Here is a 26,159-nt window from a genome sequence, read left to right as displayed (position 1 = left end):
CAAAAGGAAAAATAGGGAAAATGCGGGCCCGCTGTTGAACGAGACAGGTGCCGTGGTGACAGATGATGCAGAGAAGGCAGAATTGCTGAATGCCTTCTTTGCTTCAGTCTTTATTGCTCAGGCCAGCCCTCGAGAGTCCCCCACTTTGCAGGTAACAAAGTCTGGAGGAAGGCAGACTTTCCCTTGGTTGAAGAGGATCAAGTTTAAGATCAATTAAGTAAACTGGATACCCACAAGTATGATGGGATGCACCTGCAAGTGCTAAGGTAGCTGGAAGAAGTCATTGCTGGGCCACCCTCCAACATCTTTGAAAGGTCCTGGAGAACAGGCGAAGTGCCTGAGGACGGGAGGAAAGCCAATGTCACTCCAGTCTTCAAAAGGGGCAAGAAGGAAGACCCAGGAAACTACAGGCCAGTCAGCCTTACCTCCATCCCTGGACAGATGATGGAACAGCTCATTCTGGGTGTCCTCTCAAAGCATCTGGAGGAAAAGAAGGTTATCAGAAGTAGTCAACATGGATTAACCAAGGGGAAGTCATGTCTGACTAATCTGATAGCCTTCTATGATGGGGTGACTGGATGGGTGGATGAGGGGAGGGCAGCGGATGTCATCTACTTTGACTTCAGCAAGGCTTTCAACTCTGTGTCCCACATCATCCTCACAGGCGAGCTTAGTAAGCATGGGTTAGATGAATGGACAGTGGGACGGATTGAGAACTGTCTGACAGATAGAGCTCAGAGGGTTGTGGTTAGTGGTGCAGAGTCTAGTTGGAGGTCAGTGACGAGTGGTGTCCCTCAGGGGTCAGTACTGGGTCCAGTCCTGTTCAATACATTCATCAATGACCTGGATGAAGGGATAGAGTGTACCATCAGCAAGTTTGCGCATGACACAAAACTGGGAGGGGTGGCTGACACACTGAAAGGCTGTGCCACCATACACCGTGACCTGGACAGACTGAAGAGTTGGGCAAAGAGGAACCTAATGAAGTTCAGGAAAGGCAAGTGTAGGGTACTGCACATAGGGAGAAATAACCCCATGCACCAGTACAGGTTAGGGGTTGACCTGCTGGAAAGCAGCTCTGCAGAGAGAGACCAGGGAGTCCTGGTGGACAACAGGATGAGCATGAGCCAGCAATATGCCTTTGTGGCCAAGAAGGCGAATGCATCCTGGGGTGCATCAAGAAGAGTGTGGCCAGCAGGTCGAGGGAGGTCATCCTCCCCCTCTACCCTGCCCTGGTGAGGCCACATCTGGAGTACTGTGTCCAGTTCTGGGCTCCCCAGTTCAAGAAAGACAGGGAACTGCTGGAGAGGGTCCAGCAAAGGGCTACGAAGATGATTAGGGGATTAGAACATCTCTCTTATGAGGAAAAACTGAGGGACTTGGGTCTTTAGTCTGGAGAAGAGAAGACTGAGGGGGGATCTTATTAATGCTTATAAATACTTCAAGGCAGGGTGCCAGGAGGATGGGACCAGTCTTTTTTCAGTGGTGCCCAGTGACAGGACAAGAGGTAACGGGCACAAACTTGAACATAGGAAGTTCCATCTAAACATGAGGAGAAATTTCTTTACTTTGAGAGTGGCAGAGCACTGGCACAGGCTGCCCAGAGAGGTGGTGGAGTCTCCCACTCTGGAGACATTCAAACCCCACCTGGACACCATCCTGTGCAATCTGCTCTAGGTGAACCTGCTCTGGCAGGGTGGTTGGACTAGATGATTTCCAGAGGTCCGTTCCAACCCCTATCATTCTGTGATTCCTCAAACTTCACAAAGAATAAAGCTCTCAAAGAGAGCCGGGCAGATAAGTATCAACAAGGTGCTCATTATCTCACATCTTGATTGTTGCAACGTCCCCCTCTCCAGCTTTGAGAAACGCAAACTTGTTCTGCTCATGCCCTCCAAAACATGGTTCAAGAATCAGTATCTGATTGACACATCTCTCACATTTTGTTACTTAATTATTTTCTTGGGCTATCTTCCCACTTGCTCTCCACTCATTCCTGAAATACAATCTGCCTTACTTTCTATGTACTTTACAGCGTAATCCCACTCCAAAAAACAGCCTTCATTCAGTATTGGAAGACTGGAGTAAGTATTCAAACACTCCAAGCTCTATCACACACCCTTTGATTTTCACAGATGTATCTTTCTGGGTTTTATCAGGTTGATCCCATGCATGGGATGAATCCCTGTATCTATCCAAAAAACTACTTATTTACCTCTTTCAAACCTACCCTTTTCTGTAGTACAGAAAAAAATGACGTGTATTAGGATGCTGCTACGCTGACCAATAACATACCATCTTGATTATGTTTGCCTAGCTCACTATCTATTTGCTGTCCTCATTCTTAGCTTATAAGTCATAGAATCATAGAATGGTTTAAGTTGGAAAGGACCTTGAAGATCACTGAGTTCCAACCCCCCTGCCATAGGCAGGGACACCTCCACTAGACCACGTTGCCCAAGGCCACGTCCAGCCTGGCCTTGAAAACCTCCAGGGATGGGCCCTCAACAACCTCCCTGGGAAACCTCTTCCAGTGCCTTACCACCCTCAAAGTGAAAAACTTCTTCCTAATGTTCAATCTGAACCTACCCTCTTCTAGTTTAAAGCCATTCCCCCTCGTCCTATCAGTACATGGCCTAGTAAAAAGTCCTTCCCCAGCTCTCCTGTAGGCCCCCTTTAGGTACTGGAAGGCCACAATAAGATCTCCCCACAGCCTTCTCTTCTCCAGGCTGAACAGCCCCGACTCTCTCAGCCTCTCCTCATAGGAGAGGTCCAGCCCTCGGATCATCCTCATGGCTCTCCTCTGGACACGCTCCAGCAGGTCCGTGTCCTTCCTATGTTGGGGACTCCAGAGCTGGATGCAGTACTCCAGGTGGGGTCTCACCAGAGTGGAGTAGAGGGGCAGAATCACCTCCTTTGACCTGCTGGCCACACTTCTTCTGACGCAGCCCAGGATACGGTTGGCCTTCTGGGCTGTGATCGCACGTTGCTGGCTCATGTTGAGCTTCTCGTCAATCAGCACACCTAGGTCCTTCTCCTCAGGGCTGCTCTCCAGCCATTCCCCGCCCAGCCTGTATTTGTGCTTGGGATTGCCCCGACCCAGATGTAGGACCTTGCACTTGGCCTTGTTGAACTGCATGAGGTTGGCTTGGGCCCACCTCTCCAGCCTGTCCAGGTCCCTCTGCATGGCATCCCTCCCCTCCAGCGTGTCTACCTCGCCAAACAGCTTGGTATCATCGGCAAACTTGCTGAGGGTGCACTCGACCCCACTGTCCATGTCGCCGACAAAGATGTTGAACAGTACAGGCCCCAGTACTGACCCCTGAGGAACGGCACTCGTCACTGCTCTCCACTTGGACATCGAGCCGTTGACCACAACTCTTTGAGTGTAACTGTCCAGCCAGTTCTTTATCCACCCAGTGGTCCATTTGTCGAATCCATGTCTCTTCCATTTAGAGACCAGGATATCGTGTGGGACGGTGTCAAACGCTTTGCACAAATCCAAGTAGATGGCATCAGTTGATCTTCCCTTGTCCACTGCCACTGTAACCCCTTTGCAGAAGGCCACCAAATTTGTCAGGCATGACTTGCCCTTGGTGAAGCCATGCTGGCTGTCACCAATCGCCTCCTTGTTTTCTACGTGCCTCAGCAGAGTTTCCAGGAAGATCTGCTCCATGATCTTGCCAGGCACAGAGGTGAGACTGACTGGCCTGTAGTTCCCTGGGTCAACCTCCCTGGTCATGCAACTTCAAGGTAGGGAACTCTTCAACAGTGGAGCAAAGAGAGGAGGCATGTGATTCATCTTTTAGAGAATGTGAAGAGGGTAGAGGTATAGTTGGGATAAGTAAGGAAATCTGTATACTCCACTTATTTTTTCCTTGAGACAAAGAGACTTTTACTTATTGTCATCCTTAAAAAACCAACCAAACAAACAAACAAACCAAAAAGTTTAAGTAAGTATAATACCAGTAAGTATTATATAGCTTTCAGGAACTTGATTATCCCTAACTTAAGCAACAGAAACTCATATTATGACATCCGCAAATAACATAATTGGTAATGTTAAGATATACGTGCAAAGGAAATAAGGAAAAATTAGTATATTTGTGGTTTAAAAAAAATTTTAAAAGACTTGTGAGAAACCTTAACCTTAATTATTACATATAGAGCCTAAGCTGTATGCATTCACATATGTAAGCCCAAACACTGTGAATGAGAATCTCTGGCTCATTGTCAAAACAAACAAATGGGACAGCTGGTCCATGATGCATCATCAGTGATGAAACCACTTGTCTAACTTGGCTATGTACTCACAGCCTCAAGCACCTACATTTTTCACTGTTTAGCTGTTTGCAATCATTAATACAAACAGTGGTTACTTGTTTCCACAAGGCCTCTGAGTCCTAAGACTCAAACCATGACTCCGGAACACGTGTTGCTGTGTATACAGTACCTAGAACGTCACCCTGGACATGAGTAAAGGCTTTCTGATGTTAAACACCAAAAAAAATACTAATAGTTCACTAATAAAAAGGAACGGATGCCAATCAGAAGCCAGCCCCTATCCTAATTCAGCCTACTCTTCTAATGAATACATTGGCAAAAATGCAGCTCAGAATAATGGAAATCTGCTAAATAAGGTAATTTTTCTGTTAGAAAATAACCCGTTTGTTCTATGCAAGCTACTAGACTTAACCATCAGAATATTAGGTAACTTGGAAACACATAAGCTACAAGATAAAAATCACAACAATTTTTAATGACTCACCAATTACTTTATACATAGTCACAATTATGGGTCTGGTTATGAGACCTTATTTTATCATCACAGAAGTATTTCTCGGTGATTGCATAAATGTTCTCTTGGCACTAAAATTTATTTAAAAGCAACAGATATATACTTAACTCAGAATCTGGATGTTCGGATCGGAAATGACAGAACTTGGACAATGCATGTATAAAACAGTTTGTTTAATTAGATTGTCTACCTTAACAAAGTGCATCTATAAGTTTATCCAGGGCAGGAATATACAATCATGTATTTCTTTATCTTTGTGTCTATGAATTACTCGTACAAAGTGCAAAATTACAATTTATGCACCTATATTTAGTTCATGAATAAAAGAAAACATCTCTGGTTATACCAAGTGTATAGTATTAAGATAATTGCAGACCCAAATTCCTATCCATCTTAAAAGTTTGAGGAATTTAGCTGTCGCTATTTAAATATCAAGCTTAACCAAGTTTAACAACATTAGAACATTAAGTGTAATAGGCAATTTTATTTTTGTTTGCACTTCACTTTGCAATGCAATGTACTGACTACATTAGTAGCCTCTGCTGACTTCAGACAATATTTGTGAAAGATGCTATACAATTTGATGAACTTCTGGTGATTAAAGATAAGAAGCACTGGAGCAAGAAGATGAGATATATATTTTAAAGTCAAACCCTAAGCTTTCCATATTTTCTGAATACAAAAAACTTATTTCTGTGCTACTTGTGGTGCATCTGGAGTACTTTCATTACTGTATTAATACAGAAAACTTCTACATGCACATCTACTTAGATTATAAAATGGGGGGAAATTTCTTACTTGAACAGAATTCTGCAGAACTACTTCAACACAAGAATTTGAATTTGTTAATTTTCTTTAAACATACAATCGTGAACAGCAAAAATAATACATTTTAGGAGCTGGAATTCATAGGTTAAACTTTTTTCAGCAGGATAAAGATTAAAAAAAGAAAAAAAAAACAAACTTACCAGAATATAGATTTTTCCATCATCTCCTTTTACGGTGAATCTAAATGTGCTTTTAGCAGAGGACAATTCCACAAGACACTGAGCAAACATGCTCTGTACAAATTGAGACCTGTTTAAGAATTGACCACATATTGTATGTTTTCATAACACCTACATGGGTGAAGTCATTCAAATCAATGCCGTACGAGTACATGAGTATCTCCATACTGTCAATTCCACTACATTCTACAATCGCTTTTTATTGAGATGGGGCTTCTTTATCTTTCTCTCACTCAAAACCAGAGGCCTTTATTTCCTGCAACAGGAATTTTTTAATGTATCAGCAGTCTAAATTGCTCCACATCCTTTGTTTGGACCAACACCAAATGTCAAATGCTGAATAAAAGCTTTTCCCTATTATATTTTACACATATGAACACTAAGTTCAGAATGATGCACACATTTCAAATATAATTCACAGAAGGAAAGAACCGTGACTAATGCACAGTACATGATACAAGATAGCTAGATCAAGTTCTGTTTCATCTTAGTCTTCAAACTGAATTACTTGAAAATTCAAAAATCTCACTTCCAATTCAACATTTCAAGCTTTACTTAATTTAATTGTACATAATGTAACCTTCCATTTTCATAATTAGTCTCCAGACATCATGCAAACTTAAATGGTGCAAAACAAGTATGTATTGTATTTTGGCTTATCACCTGAATAGTGAGACACTTCAACAATTTATACACTATGTCTGTACTGCGTCACACACAATCACACACAAAGATAAGCAAACAAAATTGTACGAGTGAATTCAGATTACATTGCCTTTACAATGCCTGTAAATGATTACATAAAATTTGACAGCACTTTGTTATTATAAGTAATTATTCAAGAAACTAAGATGTTAGTGCATTTCTAACATCCTTTCTAAAACATAAACCTGAGCAAATTATCTGATTTTTTAAATTTTTATTTGTTACCTTGATGTTGGGCTGAAACTTCCCTCAGATGGTCGAATTATCACCTCAGTAACATAATATTTAATGGTATCTAAAATGACAAAAACATTTTTCAAGTACAACAGAACAACCAACTTGTTAAGACTAAGTCCCCGTATCACTATAACTAATTAAACTTTTGTTCAGCACTCAATTAAGAGGTGCAGCAGATGGTCAATTTCTGTTTTGGTTTGTGGGAGTAGAAGCAACCAATAATAGAAAACATACACTGCCAGAAGAAGACTACTTTAAGCTAATTACATGATCACCAATTTGTCATTCATATTGATCCTTGTTTAACGCCGGGAACAATCATCTTGAAACAAAGCAAGCAAGAGCTCAAGCCAAACCTGAAAGATGAATTGAAAGAACTTTCCTAAAGCACTAAGATCAGCATAGCTTACATAAGTATTTTAGTACCCTCTGCTGCTCAGTAATGCTGCAGTGAATCACAAGAGACAGTTTTAATAACAGCACACACAGGGGAATAATTTTCATCTTTGCTCAAAGAGCAGATTAGAACTTCTTCCCAAAAATCACACTGACTCAACACTAATACTGCATACATTCTGAGTTTCAATGTAACCGTTCCCCAAAAGCCCCACTAAGACAGCCTTTCACACTAAATGCAAGTGTTTGAGTATCAAATTTAATCCCCATCAGTGAAGTCAGGTCAAAGGTGCTTATATTGAAGTTCTGGGTCTATGCTACAAACACAGCCTATCCAGAGGGCCAGCAGAACAGGTTAAGCATACAGAGTAATAAATTAATTCCACTAAGCCTTAGCATGTGAAAAACAGTAAAGATTCATCAGTTCCACAAATCAGAAGGGTGGAAGGGATCATTTCATCTGATATCTGTCCACACACATTGTTAAAAGCGGATGAAAGGAAGCATTTCAGAAAGACAATGTGATTACCAAAGGTTTGGTAATCCCACCCCTTCTCCAGATAAGTACAACACTTTTTTTTTAATTATCCTCATTGTTAGGAAATTATATTTTACTTCTAAGTTTAATTTTAGTCTGGTCCATGCTGTGCCTAGTTCCTGGGAGACAGGAGGGAAAGAAGCCATTTCGGTCACTCTAGCTCCTCAGCTGTTACCTTGAGTAACAGCTCTGTGCTCCTGCTGAAAAGGGCATTGGGAATTAAGGAGATGTTTGCTTGCAGGGAGACAGAGAAGGTGGGATTTCTCAAGAAAAAAAGCATATGAATATATGGGTATAGAGTTGGGGGAAGGAATAGCCAACAAGGTAATTTCAAAGCCAAATCTGGCCTCCACAGCTACACCACTCTAATCCAGCTTTATCTTCAAGGCACTGGTATCTGCTTATGAGGAAGTACCAAAGCATGACAGTCAAGTCTCCTCTCTCCTCTCTTTTCACAGAGATGGTCCTGTCTACACTTACACCATACATCTCTGGCTAAGTCTTTTGTCTGCTCTTTGAATGTCCTGTAAAGTTCCTACAGTACTGAACATGGTCAAAACAAGGGACACGCTATCTAACTTCAGCCATGTACAGAGTCCAGATCAACTCCCTTCATATCTATACAGTATTTGCTTTTTCCCATACCCTGTGATCACATCAGCTACTGCTTGCTACAACTGTCTGAAGGCTTGGATTAAGACTTCCATTATTCATGATGATTTGTAAAGCTCTTTTTCAACCACCGTTTTCCCAAAGTCTTACAACCTGCATTGTGGGCTTTCAAACGTTCTACCTTAAATTTGGTTTTATTAAAGTCTGCACTGTTCAGATCCCTGTACGGGACAATCTCAACCTTCTGTAACAGAAGACCTTCTGTCTTGTGTCCCTCATAATGTGTTTCTTAAACAGGCTTTGCATTTGCTGATAAGTTTTTATATTCTCCAGATCTCTGTGTGATCCAGTGCGAGCCGGGATCACACTGACTGAAGCAGTGGAGTAGGAGAATGAAAGAATGAACCCTGCTAGTAACAGTCTTATCGGTGCTTCTCTCCTGTTAATAACTGCATTTTGAAAAACACCAGAGACTCATCTTTAGATTCCTGCCAATTCAATATAATGACAGCTTTTAAACCAATAATATCACCATCTCATCACAGCATGGAACAGAAATAAGGATGAGGAAAATCCCTGTCATAAGTCATTTTCAAGGTCTAACAATGGAAGCAACAACCTCAAATGTTCCAGAAGGGAATAAAGACAAACACACGGGAATCAGCCCTGCAACTTACTGATAAACTACTTTTTAATCTCCAGTGCTCAATGGCTGATGCAGTGAAGCCTAGTTTGATTTGTACATCCCATACCTGATGATACTGTTTCTCCCAGCATTGTCTTGCAGCGCTTACAAATTACTCTGGTATTTTCCTTTGATTTCTGTAGGACAAAGAAATGTCATTGAAACATCACTCAGTTATTCTGAAAAAGGAATGTATAATTTTTACATACTCTCCAGAGTATATAGTGAACTTTGTATTTGTTTCTGTTCTCTTTATGTTTACATACACACAGATTTGCATTCACTATTTCAGCTTTCTAAATTTCAATTTTCTTATAAGTTCATAGAATCATAGAATGGTTTAGGTTGGAAAGGACCTTGAAGATCACTGAGTTCCAACCCCCCTGCCATAGGCAGGGACACCTCCACTAGACCACGTTGCCCAAGGCCACGTCCAGCCTGGCCTTGAAAACCTCCAGGGATGGGCCCTCAACAACCTCCCTGGGAAACCTCTTCCAGTGCCTTACCACCCTCAAAGTGAAAAACTTCTTCCTAATGTTCAATCTGAACCTACCCTCTTCTAGTTTAAAGCCATTCCCCCTTGTCCTATCAGTACATGGCCTAGTAAAAAGTCCTTCCCCAGCTCTCCTGTAGGCCCCCTTTAGGTACTGGAAGGCCACAATAAGATCTCCCCACAGCCTTCTCTTCTCCAGGCTGAACAGCCCCGACTCTCTCAGCCTCTCCTCATAGGAGAGGTCCAGCCCTCGGATCATCCTCATGGCTCTCCTCTGGACACGCTCCAGCAGGTCCGTGTCCTTCCTATGTTGGGGACTCCAGAGCTGGATGCAGTACTCCAGGTGGGGTCTCACCAGAGTGGAGTAGAGGGGCAGAATCACCTCCTTTGACCTGCTGGCCACACTTCTTCTGACGCAGCCCAGGATACGGTTGGCCTTCTGGGCTGTGATCGCACGCTGCTGGCTCATGTTGAGCTTCTCGTCAATCAGCACCCCCAGGTCCTTCTCCTCAGGGCTGCTCTCCAGCCATTCCCCGCCCAGCCTGTATTTGTGCTTGGGATTGCCTCGACCCAGACGTAGGACCTTGCACTTGGCCTTGTTGAACTGCATGAGGTTGGCTTGGGCCCACCTCTCCAGCCTGTCCAGGTCTCTCTGCATGGCATCCCTCCCCTCCAGCGTGTCTACCTCGCCAAACAGCTTGGTATCATCGGCAAACTTGCTGAGGGTGCACTTGACCCCACTGTCCATGTCACCAGCAAAGATGTTGAACAGTACAGGCCCCAGTACTGACCCCTGAGGAACGGCACTCGTCACTGCTCTCCATTTGGACATCGAGCCATTGACCACCACTCTTTGAGTGTGACTGTCCAGCCAGTTCTTTATCCACCCAGTGGTCCATTTGTCGAATCCATGTCTCTTCCATTTAGAGACCAGGATATCGTGTGGGACGGTGTCAAACGCTTTGCACAAGTCCACAAGTTCATACTAGTTTTAAAATGTGGCAATATATACTGATCACAGCACAAACTGCAATAGCTAACAGGGGAATCTTGTAATACTGAGTGACTGGATGATAAAATGACAAGGTAAATTTGATTTTGGTAAGCGCAAAATAATGCACATGAGAAGTATTCCAAAATATATACATAAAATATTATGCTGTAATGTGACTACCATCACTCAGTGAAGTTGCAGCCACTGTTGACAGTTCAATGCTCAGCAAAGAGCAGAAAATGTCCACAGAGTATTTTGAATTACTAGGAAACAGCTGAAGAATAAAACATAGTATGATATTCTAGAAAGGTGCAGTGGATTCTGTTCTTGAACGACCCCTCTCCCTCAGTTCAAGCAGAAACACAAAAGGTATTGACAAAGAAGAAAAATAATTGTCAGAGGTGCAAAACAGTTTCCATATGTGGCAAGAAAACACACGTAATGGGAGAAAGCATGAAAGACAGAAAACTGAGGCGTATTTTTGAGATATATAAAATCATAAATGTTTAGGAAAAGCTGAAGAGGAAAAAAACATTAACTCTCACAGCTCATGCTATGAAATTATGACCTGGTTTGTATCAAAGTATACACTACAGGAAAGTATTTTTCATACTAAAACTATATATAAGTTCAAAAAGTCTTCAGAAATTCAGGATAAGCAATGTTCAACAAGGGCTTATTGAAAACAAAAAATGTGGATAACAACATCTAGGACAAGAAGTCTCTACACTGGCGAAAACTTCGCTCAATATTTGCCTCACTCTTATGCATCCATTACTGCCCACTGAAAAAGATATAATTCCTAGATGAACTTGTGATCTGCCCTAGTAACACTCCTAATTCCAGTGTTAATATTTAAATTCAGTATCAGTATAAAGATACAAGTAAGCACAACTCCTACTTTAATCCAAAGTGTAAACTTCAGAACTGGTTCTGTGTAGCCTTATTAACCTGGGTGTAGCACAGTACAGCTCTGGTCTGAAGGCAGTGCATACATGCAACCACAACGATGCTCCTGAGTTAATAAACCCTTCTGGAGTTAGAAATCTTGAGAATGTGATGAGAAGACACCTAAACTGGATTTTTACATGTGGTCTTTCTATAATCACCTCTATAATTGTTCATACAGTATACACTGCATAAAAATACCCATATGTAGTTAAACAACTATTGCTTTATCAGCTTGGTTTATAAGTCCAAACAAGTCACTATCAACTTGAGAAATCATATTGCAGCACATGCCTACAATGATAATATCTAAATTTAGCATAAATTAAACTAGTTGAGGGGAAAAAACTCAAAATTTATCTTTTGCTGTAACCTTTGTAAAAGACGTCCACAGTTCCAATGGATTCCAACTGGACTGAACACACATGCACTCTTTGGGGAGCATAGTTTTTATTCATCACCACTATCTCCTTAGTATTCAAATTCAAAAAGGTATGATGAAAGATAATTCTGTCGGACTGATGTCCAGAACAAAAAGTGGTACTCACAATGTGATAGTGGCCTATCACAATACAAAATAATAAAAAAATAAAAATAAAAATTGCTGCATGAAGTCAATCCAATGGCCCTAGCTATGTCAGGTAAACTCTTTGTCTTACAAAGCCAAGTTTTGAGGTATGTCCATTACAGGCTGTCTTCAGAACATGGATTGTGGACTTTCAGACTACGCAGACTTCCAAGCACAATTATCCTAATCAAAAAGTGAATAATGCTTTGTTAACTGTTTGATATTAATTCAGGCTCCTCGAAGGACATGTGGTCTGTTATTAGACCACTGGTGAAAGAGATTATAGACAAGTCAAATAGGTACTTTGGGCCAACTTTTTCAGTTTCTCTATGGAAAAGTGTAAGTACTTCCTGCTACAATGATAGGGAAGGGGTTAACAAGGGAGACAGAGGACTTATACACACCAGTCTGTATTATTAAGTAGATTGTGCTTAGTCTCACAATCTGCACTAAAACACAGCCAAATGTCAGATCATATATTCAGGAACAACAGCAACAACAAAGCCAGTGATGATAAAGGAATACATAGTGGAAGACAGCAAAAATCAAAAGAATTTAGATGATGGTAGCAAACCAAACCAGAGTTACTACTGAGATGCTACAAAAAAAAGGGCAAATATGATCTCTGAACGCATGAACAACTGAATAGTTGAGACAGATAAACAGAAAAATATAATATCTTCAGAATTAGTGAGATGATTACTGCAAAAAAGTATCTATGAAGTATGTTAAAAATTTGGAAAAGGGTTTGGAAAACTGCTACAAAAACAATTTCTAGAAAATAAATACACTTCAGAGATAAGAAGAGATACAGAGTTGCAATGCTTAGTGTGCTTAATTTAATAAGAAGGCAGCAGAGTCAGGGTGATTAACCACTGAAACAGCTTACCAAGGACTGTGATAAAGCTTCCATCATTTGAAGTATTAAATAAATATTGGATGTCTTTCTCAAAGCTATAGCTCAGGCAGAACTGCTGGGTTTGATGCTGGAAATACCTAACAGAGCTCTCTGATCTGTATTACGCAAATAATAAAATGAACAGAAAGGATCACTCTAGTTCCACAAAAAAAACAGAAAGCGTCCCACGTGGAATCTGAACTTATGATCACAAAGCCCTCCTTGTTCCTTACAAACCAGGAATCCAACTAAAAGCCCCAGGGAGAGCCCAACAGCTTCTGTTAAAGCTTCAGAGAGGTGACTATGTCGGAAGTACAACCGCCTTGCTACGGAGCAGAAAAAACATATAGTTCATAGATACGTGTTTATCCCATTTCCAAATTCCTACCTTGCGACTTCTCTCAAGCACACACAGTAAGATTACTTGCTTAATGTGAAAAACAAGGATAAGTAGACAGGGCTTTGTGAAAAACAGTATTTGAGGTTGGTACAAATATTGTACAGTACAAGTATATAATAGACGGTACTTCCTTGAAAGCTACAACTTTAATGTTTTTTTCTGACTACAGTTACAGGTGCTAGCTGAGAACTGTGCTGTATGGTACCTAAAAAACATCGCTAACTCGTTGTATCATGCTTCAACGGAAAAAGTGATAGTTTTAGCTAGACTAATTAAATCAATATATCTATTTGACAACTTGCAGCTGCTGGCAATCTGCAGATGGAGGTGGATCACCAGCCTAATATTTTCTGTTTCTATTCCTAAGGATCCCTGATATGGTGTCAGGGAAACTATTTTCCCCAAGAGATACTATTAGGATGCTGCAGGACCATGTGACATTTAAAAACTATGTTACACCAGAAGACTAATAGATGTGAGAAATATGTTTTCAATGGACGGATGCTGTCTTGGTCCCACTGGAGGCTGGAAAAGATTGTTTAAGCATCTCTGGTACATTCCTGCTACTATTTTGGTCATAGGCAAACACTTTCCAAAGAACTGCAATGCAATTAAAAAAGAACTTTCATACTGGGGCAGACTGCAACAATATTCTCTGAAATGAGAACATTTATGCCAATAGCAATCTATCTTGCCTGTAACTTTCTATTACTCATATTATGGAAGAATTTTCTGTTTCAGTTATGAGGGTTTTTTTCCTTATTAGTCCAGTTTCTGCTGGATCTTAGAGTTTTACTCATTTGCTTGGCAACCAAGTGATACTGGAAATAAGCAAACACAAAAATGAGAATTTATTGCAAGTGTAAAAGATGTAGAAAGAGGGATTTGATACAAACAGGGAAAGAATTCTCAACTTCAATGCAAGTTTAAGGAAGCAAACAGGAAAATTCATCACACTAAAATACTACTGTATGCCTCTGACAGAAAATAACCTCCTCCCTCATTCAAAAGTTCTGCTGTTATCCTGGTTTGACCCGCATCTCAGTAACATCTTTGTCCTGCATCCTTTTATCATGTTTCTGACTCAAAACCAACTCTTTTCTGGCAAACATTCTCTTTGATTGATCGAAGAAGTGTATTGGGCAGACTGCTCCCCTGTCTTCAGGCTGCAATATGAACTCCATGCACCCTGCCTCTTCCCAGCTTTGCTCCCGTTGTTCTATGATCTCCTTTGAGACTACTGAAATGTGAGATAATTAATTTTGAGGACCTCTGGCAGAAAGCATTGTCCTCTTGGAAATTCAGAATCTTCTGCTCAGCCTCCTTCTTAACGATACTTAAAAGAAATTACTCCAACTGCCACAGAGTTAATCCAACTTAATCTGCTTCTCCCATGCTGATATCCTTTCAGGGTATCGGTTCTTATTTTTCCCCTCCCCATATTCTGCTTTTCAAAGAACAATGGAACCGCAAAGGGACCACAGCTGCAAGACTTGCTGATATGGACCATAGGACAGAACTGTTTCCCAAGCAGATGGCTTGCTTGGATGCACTGCACCAGCAACTGCTGAACTGCGAGAACCCTGGTGATTTAACCGGGTATAATACAAATCCGTAATGATGATAAGCAGCAGCAGCAGACAGGAGTCAGGGGCTCTGGTGTTACTTCTCAAGAGATTAAAAGTTCCATGTTGGGAATCTGCACATAGCAAGTCATCAGCTGTTACAGACACAAGTTGCCAAGGCAGCAACAGTTCCCGTAACTGAAGAAGGACTTCAGTAGTTAGGTTTAATACACAGTATTGGAAGAAAAGATGGTATCTGCAGGCCCAACCTTCCTCAGCACAAATACAGAGAAGCAGCAGATTAACAGAAAAGGCTTTATGGAAATGTAGGCTTTGGTGAACTAAGTTCCTGGGTGTTCTTCTGGTAGAAGAGAAGATTATTGCCTGAACTTTTTTTCTACAAGTGCTAGACTTCCAAGATGAGTAACACACTGAATTTTCTTTCTTCATGGGTTTTATCCCACCATTTAAACGTCAGTATACCTCAAATGTGTTTTTTTTTTCCTGGGCAACAACAAATTTTGATGTTTATAAGCCAAACGATAGTCCTTTTCCTAGAGACTCAGCTGATGGACAAATCCTGTCCTGGAACACCTCAGAAACATCAACATGAAGAGTTATAACCTGGAGTGGCAGGTGCCTTTCACTAGAAAGACAGCAGTCAAACAAACTCAATTTCCTTACTGTATTCTAAGAGTTTAAGACAGTCCCATCTGAACCCAAAACACATTCTAATTTTCTGAGTCTTTTTAAAAGTAAAAAACAAACAAACAAACAAACAAACAAAAAACACCAAAAAATCACACCTTCCTTTGACCATATTTATGGTCATGCATTTAGTCATAGGTTAAGAAGAAAAAGTACTGTTACTCTAGTTTACTCCTCATTCTTCACTCCACTACCCTTTGACAAATACCTACCTCGCTACAGTTATCTTACTAAATTTTGATGTCCTTCACTCAGGACATTTTGGGGGGTGGAGGGGAATACTTGGGTTTAGAACTATATAATTAAATAGTTTCTAATTCGGTTTAATTCAGAAGAAGTTCTTCTTGCCTATCTAGGTCAATATCAAGACCATGGTGCATGCTTTAGAAAATGTAAATCATAGCTTAGAATATTTTCTGGCTTCTGTATAACTGAACGTCAACAACTGTACATGACCTTCAAAACAGCTCTGTAATGCATATAAGTTAAATAAACCAGTGACAAAGAAGTGTTTTACAAGGAAAAAAGTCCAAATACATTCACTTAAGAATTTTTAAAACAAAATACTTTACCAAGTTGGAGCCACTCTGAGAAGCATGATGTCCAGTCTCTGAGCAGCACATGGGAGATTCAGGCACGTGTGATGCATTTCCTGAATTCAACAGAAAAAAAGTGTCTCCAAGAAAACAGTCATCATGCTGAGGGTGTAAAGTGCTTCTGGCAAAGGGGTTAGGATGACAACACCACTCGTCAACTAAAGCACTCCAGTTTTCGCTTGGTAAAGGAAGAACTCTCAGAAATTTCCTAAGAGGGAAGAAGAAAAAATATTTCAATATATTATATTCTTTTCTAAGACACTAAAAGATAGCTTAGACTCCTTACAAAAGGGGGGAGGAAGTATGGCATTTTCTCCAAAAGGAAGCATTCGACTCTTCTTTTAGCCAAAGGCACTTTCTTTGGATGAATTCTGAGAAAGCAATGGCCGAGTGTTTCCTGCCAAGTTTGCGATGAAGCATTTCCCACGAGTGAAGCTCCAATGACTATAAGGCAGAACTTGGCATAATCCTCTCTTTAAATGAATCACATGGCAAAAATAAAACAGTTCTACCCAGTCATGAAAAATATAACAATGGGCATTCTGCAATTATATTTATTATTACTTCTTATAAAGTTCCCTTGCAACAAACGTTGATAAAAAAACAACAGAAACAGACTTCTACCACAGCAAGGGACAGCATGTCCTTTGAAGTCCCTCAAAGTCAAATACCAGACTTTGAAAAGCTGAATCTTGACAAAAATACCACTAAATATCTTCATTAAAAAAGGGAAACAAAAAAAAATAAAAAAAAAGGATGATGCAATCTTAATTTAGACTCAGATTCAACTTTCAGAAGTCACATACAAAAAAACCCAAATCCCTTTCTCCTGGGCAGCTGTATGGACGAAGCAGGCTGCTGCTCCAGGCAACATCAGGCTTTGTTTTCATTATCTGTGTTGTTTTTAACTTACTTCATTTGGTTACACATAGTGCCAGAGGACTTTATAAGCTAAGGTTTGGAACCTCTGCTTTAAGCTGTAAAATATACTCTTAAAGCTAGGATATATACATGTGGCTATATAAACGCCAGCTTGGTCATTGTAAGTCAGGGGTCAATACTTTCCTGCCTACAGTTCCTATAGCCATTCTGAGGTCCCACTACATGTGATTTTATTAAGAATGTAGAAGTATTGATGGATACTGTCCTGTCCCGGTTTGAGGTAAAACAGAACCAATTTTGTTCAGTAACTTTGCTTCTTAGCTGGGCCTCTTCTAACTACTGAAATTAAAAGCATATTGTGCAGACAATGTTTGCTCTCTCAGAGTGATAAGACCGATGTTTATAGCTGATGCCCAGGCATGGTATGCAGAGAGAACCTTGCTTATACTTATTGCTCTAACCCCCAAGGCCAACCAACTTTGTTATTTGCCCCATTGGAGCGTCGGAAGCAGAAAAGCGCAGTGGGGTCCCACCTGCAGGGAGAAGTGGACAGGACAGGTGACCCAAAACTGACCAACAGGGTATTCCATCCCATCTGCCTCATGCTCAGTATAAAAGCTGAGGGATCAAAGGGTCAGGTGTCTCTCTCTTTCTTCAATGGCCGACGTCTGAGGAGGACTCTGTTCGTCTGCCTTTGATCCTGATCCTGAATGCAGATCCAGAATCCAGTTCCCGTCCGTCACAGAGTCCAGCCTGGGACTGCCCCAGTGCCAGCCGGTGTCGTGATTGTCATCTTGGGAGCTTGATACCATTTTGTATATATTTTGTTATTTTTTTATTATTAATATTTCATTAGTTTAGTTCCTTCTAAACTCATAAGTCTCTTTTTCCTCCTCTGCCTCTCTCTTTGAAGAGGGGTAGAGGGGAGCATCTGTCAGTCCATCTGGGGTCCCCCAGGTCCCCAGTAGCCGATTTGGCCTAAACCACAACATGTCCACATATTTACACTTTCTTTAACCTGTGTTTTCTAGAAAACTATTGCACTGGGAAGAAATTCAGCCCGTTTACCAAAACTACGGGCAATGGCTTTAACAGTGTGCACCTCTCCAACAGTTTTCTAGATGGACTGTTTGTTGCAGAGCTGTGCCTTCTGCTCTCTGCCTAGTTTCCTTGAATGCTTTCCTTTTGTCCCCTTATTTCTTCTGCAGTCACCCAAAACCTTATTCTACTCCTTACTTAAAGCTTGCAAATACAGCTTTGCTTATGGTGCTACTTCACAAATAATCACACAGTTGCTAAGGCAACAGTTAAGACACCCTCCCTTTCTTGCAGTTCACAGACTATTCTTTTCTGAAGGTGCCCCTTTTTCTCATTGAAATTTCTTGTGCCTTTTGTATTGTTGCGGGTGAGAGCAAAATCTTTTCTAAAAACTTCTTTCTAGATCGTCAATACATTTTAAACTGTGCTTGCCCCACCTGCAGATGAAAGCTGGAATTACTCGTTCTCTGACCCAGGTTTACCGTAACTTGGTAAGATCGTGCCTTAGCACTATCCATCACTGTCTTCACTCTCTGTGGTCTTATATATTGCCTGAGATACAACCACAATTCTGCCGTGGTAAGGCCTTAATTCTGGTGTTGGTCTAATGACTGATTATTCATCAGCCTTGCACAATTAGTTCCAATACTGTCATGTTTTAACCCCAGGCAGTAAAGACCATGCAGCCCCTCGCACAGTTCTCCCCCCTACCTCCTAGAAAGGCAGGGAGAAGAGGGAGAAAAGGAGCAGAAAGGAAAAAAACCTTGTGGGTTGAGATACAGACAGTTTAATAGAACAATGTCAGAAAAAGAAAATAACAATAATAATAATGGTAAAAGAATATACAAGATAAAGTAATACAACACAAGTCACTCTCACAACCTGATGATAGGTTGCCCAGCCCGTCCTGAGCAGTGATCATCAATTCCCACCCCCCAGCCAACCCTCATTTATATACTGAGCATGACGTATACGGTACAGAATATTATATTGTTCTGTCTATGCTCCTTCTCAGCTTCTATGGGAAGCTGAAAAAAGTCCTTGAATAGTATAAACATCACCTAGCAACAACCAAAACAATATGTATTATTGACATTCCTTTCATACCAAATCTGAAACATAGCAAAGGCTACAAAGAAAATTAACTCCGTCCCAGCTGAACCCAGGACAAATGCCCAGACTCACACTGAAAAAAAAAGTTTTCATTCCTATGTATTGCTCTTCACACTACAGCAACAAAAAGCTGGTATTGTTCAGCAATGTTTTTTCAAGTGTTACATACAGGTAGAAACAAAGACAAAGATTAGCTTAAACTGCAGACTAATGCTGTCCAGTTTCGTTACATTACTCCTTCTTTACCCTCACAGTCTAGTGCATCAAGATGTTGAATTCTTGCCCAACAAAAGCAGTTGCTCCAACCAGTAGGAATTTCCTGAACAGACTCCTCCTAACTTTGAGCTATACAGAAAATATAGCATTTCTATTATGTTTTAGGCTTCTGCAATTCATAGGTGGGAAGCCATATTCTGGATCACTAGAACTGGAAAAACAGAACACTAATAAAAAAGTAGCTTTCCAGAAAAACAACAAAAAAGAAGCTTGAACATTACTCAGTTCTGAATAACTTGAGGCTGCTAAATACAGTGATAAAACCTACTTAACAGGGGGACTCATCTCCCCAAAATTGCTCCTTGTAACAACTGAGTCTCTACTTTAAGATAGCCACCTAGGCTGCCTTCACAGTCAGAGAGAGACAAATGATTCTTAGGTTGGGACCTTTAAGAGAAACTTTCTCCTTCTGAAAGTGTCTAATACAGTCAGGCTGAATCTCCCTCTGGAGATAGTGCTATGTCTCCAAACAGAGGAAGCCTAGGCAATTAACTTATTTTTAAAAAGCTAGAAGTTAGGCACTAGTCTAAAAGAGTTCTGCCATAAGGATGTCATTCTTAGGTGGGCTTCCATGCTAAGGTAAGTATTTGACCATAGAGATCTTTACAAGACTGGATTAAGAAAAACAATCTCTAACATCATTGTTAACTAATATTCAAGAACACAGTAATATCATCCTATCTATTGAAAATTCCCAAAACTAGAAGTAAAATGGACTTTAGACTTTTAAACATATAACCCTTCTGTTCTATCAGAGAAAAGAGAAAGAAGAAAGATCCAACTGAATTTCTTTAACAGCAGTCTTCCTTATTTACTTACTATGAAATCTTGGACAGCCTAGTTTGACAGTTAATTGCCATGCTTAAAGCTATTTATGTAGGAAAAATGTAATTAGAAAATTTCCCCTACAATCAGTTTTTCAATAGAATACTTATGTAGTACAAATTCTTAGTGTTTGGACTAGGGAAAAGGGTTACCACTTAACAGTCAGTTTATGAAATTTATTTTTCACACCATTCAGCCTTTAAGAATTTCTCCATTACATAAAGTCTTAAAGAATTCTTTGATATACGAGCTACACCTAGCCTAACTGGAAGGAGAGAAAGAAAAAAGAAAGTATTCCAAATTCTTTGCAGCTCTTAAATCATGGAAGAAAAAAAAAAATCTAATCACTTTCTCTAATGTGGGTAATGTGAGGGTAACAGAGAAGAATCAGAGAGCATAACCCTAATCTCTGAAGAGCTATCAGATTCATGGAAAAAAACAGACTAAGCCAGGGAATTTCAGAAAATGTATCGTGTCCATTTTCTTGCATCAAGGAAGGATCACTTACATTTAAACAATTTCTAAAATATTTCTCTAATCTGTTCTTTAAAATGATGGCTTCCTATGCGGTCTCTAACAGTAAAAAATAAGCTTTAAAATAGGTTTAGGTTATTTTTTTTCATTTTAATCTAAATTCCTTTTGCTTTAACTGAAAGCTACTGCCACCTTCTTTGCAGCAACTTACATATTAGAAGAGTCTTACATCTCCACAGTCTTATCTAAAGTAAGTCCCATTTATTTCATTTTCTTCTCAAAGGTATCATTTTCTAGGTATCAGGTTTTTCTACAGACCCTTTCCTAGTAATTCACACTTCACTAAGCTCCCCCTCACACAGTTCTGTAACTTCCTTTGATCTCATCACCTGTACTGCCATTGTCATACTCACTCTCCATGGAGAGACCAATACAAATTCTGTAGCTAGAAGTACTGACTATGCTATTGTCTTCCTTTTGGAAGTGCTGGAACAGAAGGTGTTGGATACACTGGCAGCTCCACTCTTCTACACTTGTCTTAATTAATATTTTTTTGTTTTAACATCCAAGGGGTTCAGAGGTTCCCTGCAAGGAGAAATGCCAAGCAAGGAGCCATGAACGTGCTTTCTTTTTCCTTTCTCAAAAATTCTGACTGTGTCATGTTACAGGATGCAGAACCAAAAGATGTAAACTCCATGCATATGAATTTGGTGCACTGAAATTCAGGAAAACACCCACTCAAACACAAAAATATAGAAGTGCAGTATCTTTTGAAAGCAAATGTTACCGGCAAGAAATCAGAAGCTTCATTACTCTACAAATGTACCAAAATAAGAGTTATTGCTAGACTTTCTGATGAGACATTTCAGAAGAGAAAGCCAGGAAATCCTCATTCAGTTACACTCAAGCCAGACACAAATCCATACGTATATCAAGAAAGTAACAGGAGTTTACAGAATATACCATATTTGTATTGCCATTTTGAGTATTAGGAGTAACACAGATAAAAGGCTGCAAGTGTGTCTCTAACAACTCAAAGATATCCGGCTGAAGCTGTCAAAATTTGTCATCAGAAGAGCCAGAAAATGCAGCAGCTTTTTATTAAATTTCTCACTCACTCTGCGGACTTTGTAAAGATCAGAGACATGGCTAAGTCACAGAGCTAAGAAACAGCCCCTGTGTTTCTCAAATTCAGCACCCCTGAACTATGTGGAGACTGGGTTTGCTTAACACATAAAAGAGAGCTGTGGTGAACACCCCCATTCTGCACAGCCAGTCTGTAACTACGGCACGATGGCTGAAAGGAATTTGTAAGAGGCTAAGCAGAACTGAAGAGCATCCCTGAAGCAAAGAGGAAGAAAGAAGCCTAGACTCAAATTTTCAGTTTTATTCCCTTCAACACAGCAAAGATATCAGCTACTAATACACTATGAGTATTTTATTTGCAATATTTCCAGGCCAAAATGTTACAGCATTGTTACATGTTGTTTGTACAGCAAAACCAGAAGCTATTATGATGAGTGCAAACAGATTCTGTATGAACAAAAAGCCATAGATCTCAAAGCAGAAATTTTACATGTAGGGAAGTCAAGCCACTAAAGGAAATGTCTCACTTAAGGCATAGCAGAGAAGCAGGAAAAGAATCCAGATTTCCCAGCTTCCAGGACAATGCACCAAACTCTCTTTGTACATACTTCTACTTTCCAGCCAGAATGAAATCAAGAAGTAAATGAGTAAGTGGTGAAAAACGGTTTCAGGTAATTTTGCTTTTAGTCATCCGTAGTGCTTCGAAAGTGTTCTCGTCTATCAGTTTCAAAATAAATGCCTTTTAGCTATCTCTCTAAGTACACAAAATAACATGAATACCAATCATTATGGCATTTATTGCTATAAATACAAGACACTGCAGTACTCACCGGTCTTTTACTATGATGTCACCACAGGATTGACAGTGAAAGACATAATTCTTCTGGGGTTTCAGGCTTTCCCTCAAAGTATAAACCAAAACTATAGATAGAAGAGGATATATTAATCTTCCAGGTTGTATAAAATTTTCAGTCACTTGTACAGAAAAATCCTTCCTAATACTTCAAACTAAAAAAAAAAAAAAAAGGAATCTAACAAAGCAAAATACTAACATTTTAAACAGAACCTTAATTTATTTACCTATAGAAGCAAGTAATTAGATTTAGAGAAACTTGCCACCTCCACCTGATGCCCCATATTGCTGAATGGAAATGTATATGCGAATAATTATTTTAAAGGTGGAAATCCACTCCACAGTGAGAGCTGAGATATTGATATCATTACAGAGATTGTATACATTAAAATTCAATGCTACTCTTGTGTAATGATAGTTCTGCTGACCTGTGTCTCTGCAATATGAGGGCACATCCCAATATGTAATATAAAATAGCTGGGGGGTGGAAAGGGCACTAGTTTTAAATTTTCGGGCAGGTAAGATACACAGCCACTGTCGTACCACTCAAGGAATAGATAGTGAGCAATACCCTCTGCAGGCCACAAAGCAAAAACGCTCTCACAAAAACTAGCTTAGACAACTTTTCCAAATCAAAAAAGGTGCTATAAAAGCCTCCACAAATTATCAAATAAAATTAGGTGGAAGAAATATAAAGCTGTAAGCTAGCTCTAGGTATGAATAGGTTTTGCATTGCCCACTTTCTATAACCTAAGAATCAAAGTATGTTCTCAGCACTAGCATTCAGTCTTTAAGATTTAGGTTGCAACCACAAATGAAAAGTACTTTCAAAGGTTACAGAATTCCATATAAGAGACAACTAGTTTTGCATACTAATATATGCATTCTCAGCATTAAAAGCTGACCGAGGTTATCCAATATATGTTGATTACCATCTTGTTCACATAGATGTTTTTCACCTGCATGAATTTCAAAGGTAATTTTTTAAAATGTCATCTTTGATCTTTTTAAGCGTGCCTCATTAATAAGACACACTAAATAATTTTTGTATAATTGAACTGTCAAAACACATGCATAATTACAGATTAACATACAGAAGCAACCTTAGCATACCATAAAATCAACAGAGTATTCCAGTGTGTTTCTGGTGTTGAAACTGTTACTGTATATCACATACTTTATTGGTCATTTCTATTTTAAAATGACAATTTTGTGTTATTTAACACATTTTTCTGTGTCATATCCTTTTAAATGAATCAAAATATATTGAGCCTGGATGCTAGAATGAAAGGAACAGCTATACTACCATGCCTTCTATTTATGCAATGACATCCTAGACCTGAATGAGCATCACCAAAATGAAGGAGGTAACTTTGCAGATGTTACCTGCTACATTAACCTCTCCAAACTCAGGCTGCGAGAACAAGCAGCTACAACACAAAATCCCAATCCTTTACAATGAAATGGTTGGTGACAACCTTAGTGCAATAGCCTGGATGAATCAAATTACTGCATTTTCAGCTACCAAACACAAAACAGGAGTGAAAGAAAATAATTTTAAAGTAATATGGGAAAGCACAGGGGAGGAACTGAGAGCAGTTCTCAAACTCCTACACAACACTTACTCAGCAACTGTGTTTCCCATTCATTCTGCTACTTTTTGCACTTTTCATTTTTATAACTGTCAACTTTATTAAATTTTATAAGTTCCTGTTTAAATCTCCCATTCAGAGCTAAATACAGCCTTTTAGAAAAAAACAACAGCATACACAAAACGTAAACCATGAACTCCAGTTGTCTTGGGTGGTTAGTTGTTTCAGGGTTTTTTTTTTTGTGCTGCAGAATCATAGAATGGTTTAGGTCGAAAGCGACCTTAAAGATCATCTAGTTCCAGCCCCCCTGCCGTAGGCAGAGACACGTCCCACTAGACCAGGTTGCCCAAGGCCACGTCCAGCTTGGCCTTGAACACCTCCAGGGATGGGGCCTCAACAACCTCTCTGGGAAACCACCCTCAGAGTGCAAAATTTCTTCCTAATATCTAATCTAAATCTACCCTCTTCCAGTTAGAAGCCATTACTCCTCATCCTATGACTACACTCCCTCACAGAGTCCTTCCCCAGCTCTCCTGTAGCCCCCTTCAGGTACTGGAAGGCTGCTGTAAGGTCTCCCCGGAGCCTTCTCTTCTCCAGGCTGAACAACCCCAACTCTCTCAGCCTGCCCTCACAGGAGAGGTGCTCTTTAAAGCCTCTCTTTGCGCGTCGCTTCAAACAGTACGGTTTCAGAGAACCTCTAAGCAAAAGCTGCCGCCTTATAACCAACGCCCCCCAACACCACCCCCGGCCTTACCGGCGGGCGGCGGCGGCGGGCGGCGCAGGCGCATGCGCAGATGGAGGCCGTCGCCGGGGAGGCGGCGCAGGCCGCGGCAGGAGGACGGGGCCAGCCTGACCCCTGCCGGCAGCGCCGCCGCCGCCCAGCGCGCGCCGCTTCTCACCGCCAGGCAGTCCGCCGCCACCGAGACGTCCACCGCCGAGCTCGGGAGGTCCGCCTCGCTGGGGACGCAAAGTAAGGGGTTTACCTCAGACAGAGGGGGTGCCGCGCCCCAGGACCCACGCGGGGTCGAGGAGCAATCGAGAGAAATAAACCACCGTTCTCAGGAAGCGTTTATTTGCACAGTAACTCAGGCTCTTCCGAGTCGCGCAAGAAGGGAAGGGAAGGGAAGGGCAGGGGGAGACGCCGGTACATAACGCGGTTACCACCCCACCCCCCGCGCCATCCCCCGCGTTTAAGGCTAAGGACGGGAAAAGCCGCACCCGCCGCCCCAGCGCTGCGCCCGGCGCCTCCCCCCGCCAGCACCGGCCGCTCCGCACGGCCCGGGCGGCGGCAGGCAGGCAGCGGCCCCGCACTACCGGATCACCAGCAACGCGCTCTGCGTCCCCCGCCTGATCTCCAGCAGAAACCCTCCCGCCATGCCGGCAAAGGGAACAGCTCCGGCCGGAGCGGGAAACGACCGGCTCTTCCGCCGGTGGGCCGGCACAGGAGGGGCTGCGCCCGCTCGCTCGCCCGCCCGTTCTCCCGCCACAGCGCCGCCTGCAGCTCGGCGGCCGCCACGGCCCGGGGTGGCTGCGGCCCACCCCCTGATCGCCCGGCAGCCGGCGGTGGGGTCGGGCCTGAGTGCCCAGGGTTGGGTCCCGTCGGGTCCCCAGGCCTGCACGGTCTGTCCGGGCAGCCGCTCCAGGGCTCGTCTGGCCTCACGGGGTTTTCTCATGACCAGCCTGAACCTCTTGTGTGTCAACATCTGCCTGTCATCTTCTGTCCTTCTGCCACACCACCGCTGTGAGGAGCCTGGGTCCGTCTTCTCAGGTACCTCCCCACAGGCACTGGGGTCTGCGGTTGGGTCCCTTCCCCAAAGCCATCTCACCTCACAGTGCTCCTGCCCCAACTGTCCTGGCAGCGTCCAACAAACT

The 26,159-nt window shown here is 41.5% G+C and overlaps 1 protein-coding gene across 1 annotated transcript in view; it reads right to left on the bottom strand.

The window, feature by feature from the left end:
- Positions 1-25,663, bottom strand: part of UBE3D (ubiquitin protein ligase E3D) — a gene marked incomplete at its 5' end in the record, with an annotated part of 89,855 nt that extends 64,192 nt beyond the window's left edge. Inside the window, 7 exons of the mRNA XM_082480558.1 lie at positions 5,767-5,875; positions 6,736-6,805; positions 9,046-9,115; positions 16,125-16,356; positions 22,673-22,763; positions 25,042-25,244; positions 25,602-25,663. Of these exons, the coding sequence (XP_082336684.1) occupies positions 5,767-5,875; positions 6,736-6,805; positions 9,046-9,115; positions 16,125-16,356; positions 22,673-22,763; positions 25,042-25,244; positions 25,602-25,663 (837 nt within the window). The remainder of the gene's footprint in view (positions 1-5,766; positions 5,876-6,735; positions 6,806-9,045; positions 9,116-16,124; positions 16,357-22,672; positions 22,764-25,041; positions 25,245-25,601) is intronic.
- Positions 25,664-26,159: the final 496 nt, after the last annotated feature.

The sequence above is a fragment of the Vanellus vanellus genome (assembly GCF_965231255.1).
Source record: "Vanellus vanellus genome assembly, chromosome: 3".
NCBI classification, from domain to species: domain Eukaryota; kingdom Metazoa; phylum Chordata; class Aves; order Charadriiformes; family Charadriidae; genus Vanellus; species Vanellus vanellus.
Note: the sequence above shows the minus strand (reverse complement) of the source record. Positions and strands in the feature narration are given on the sequence as shown.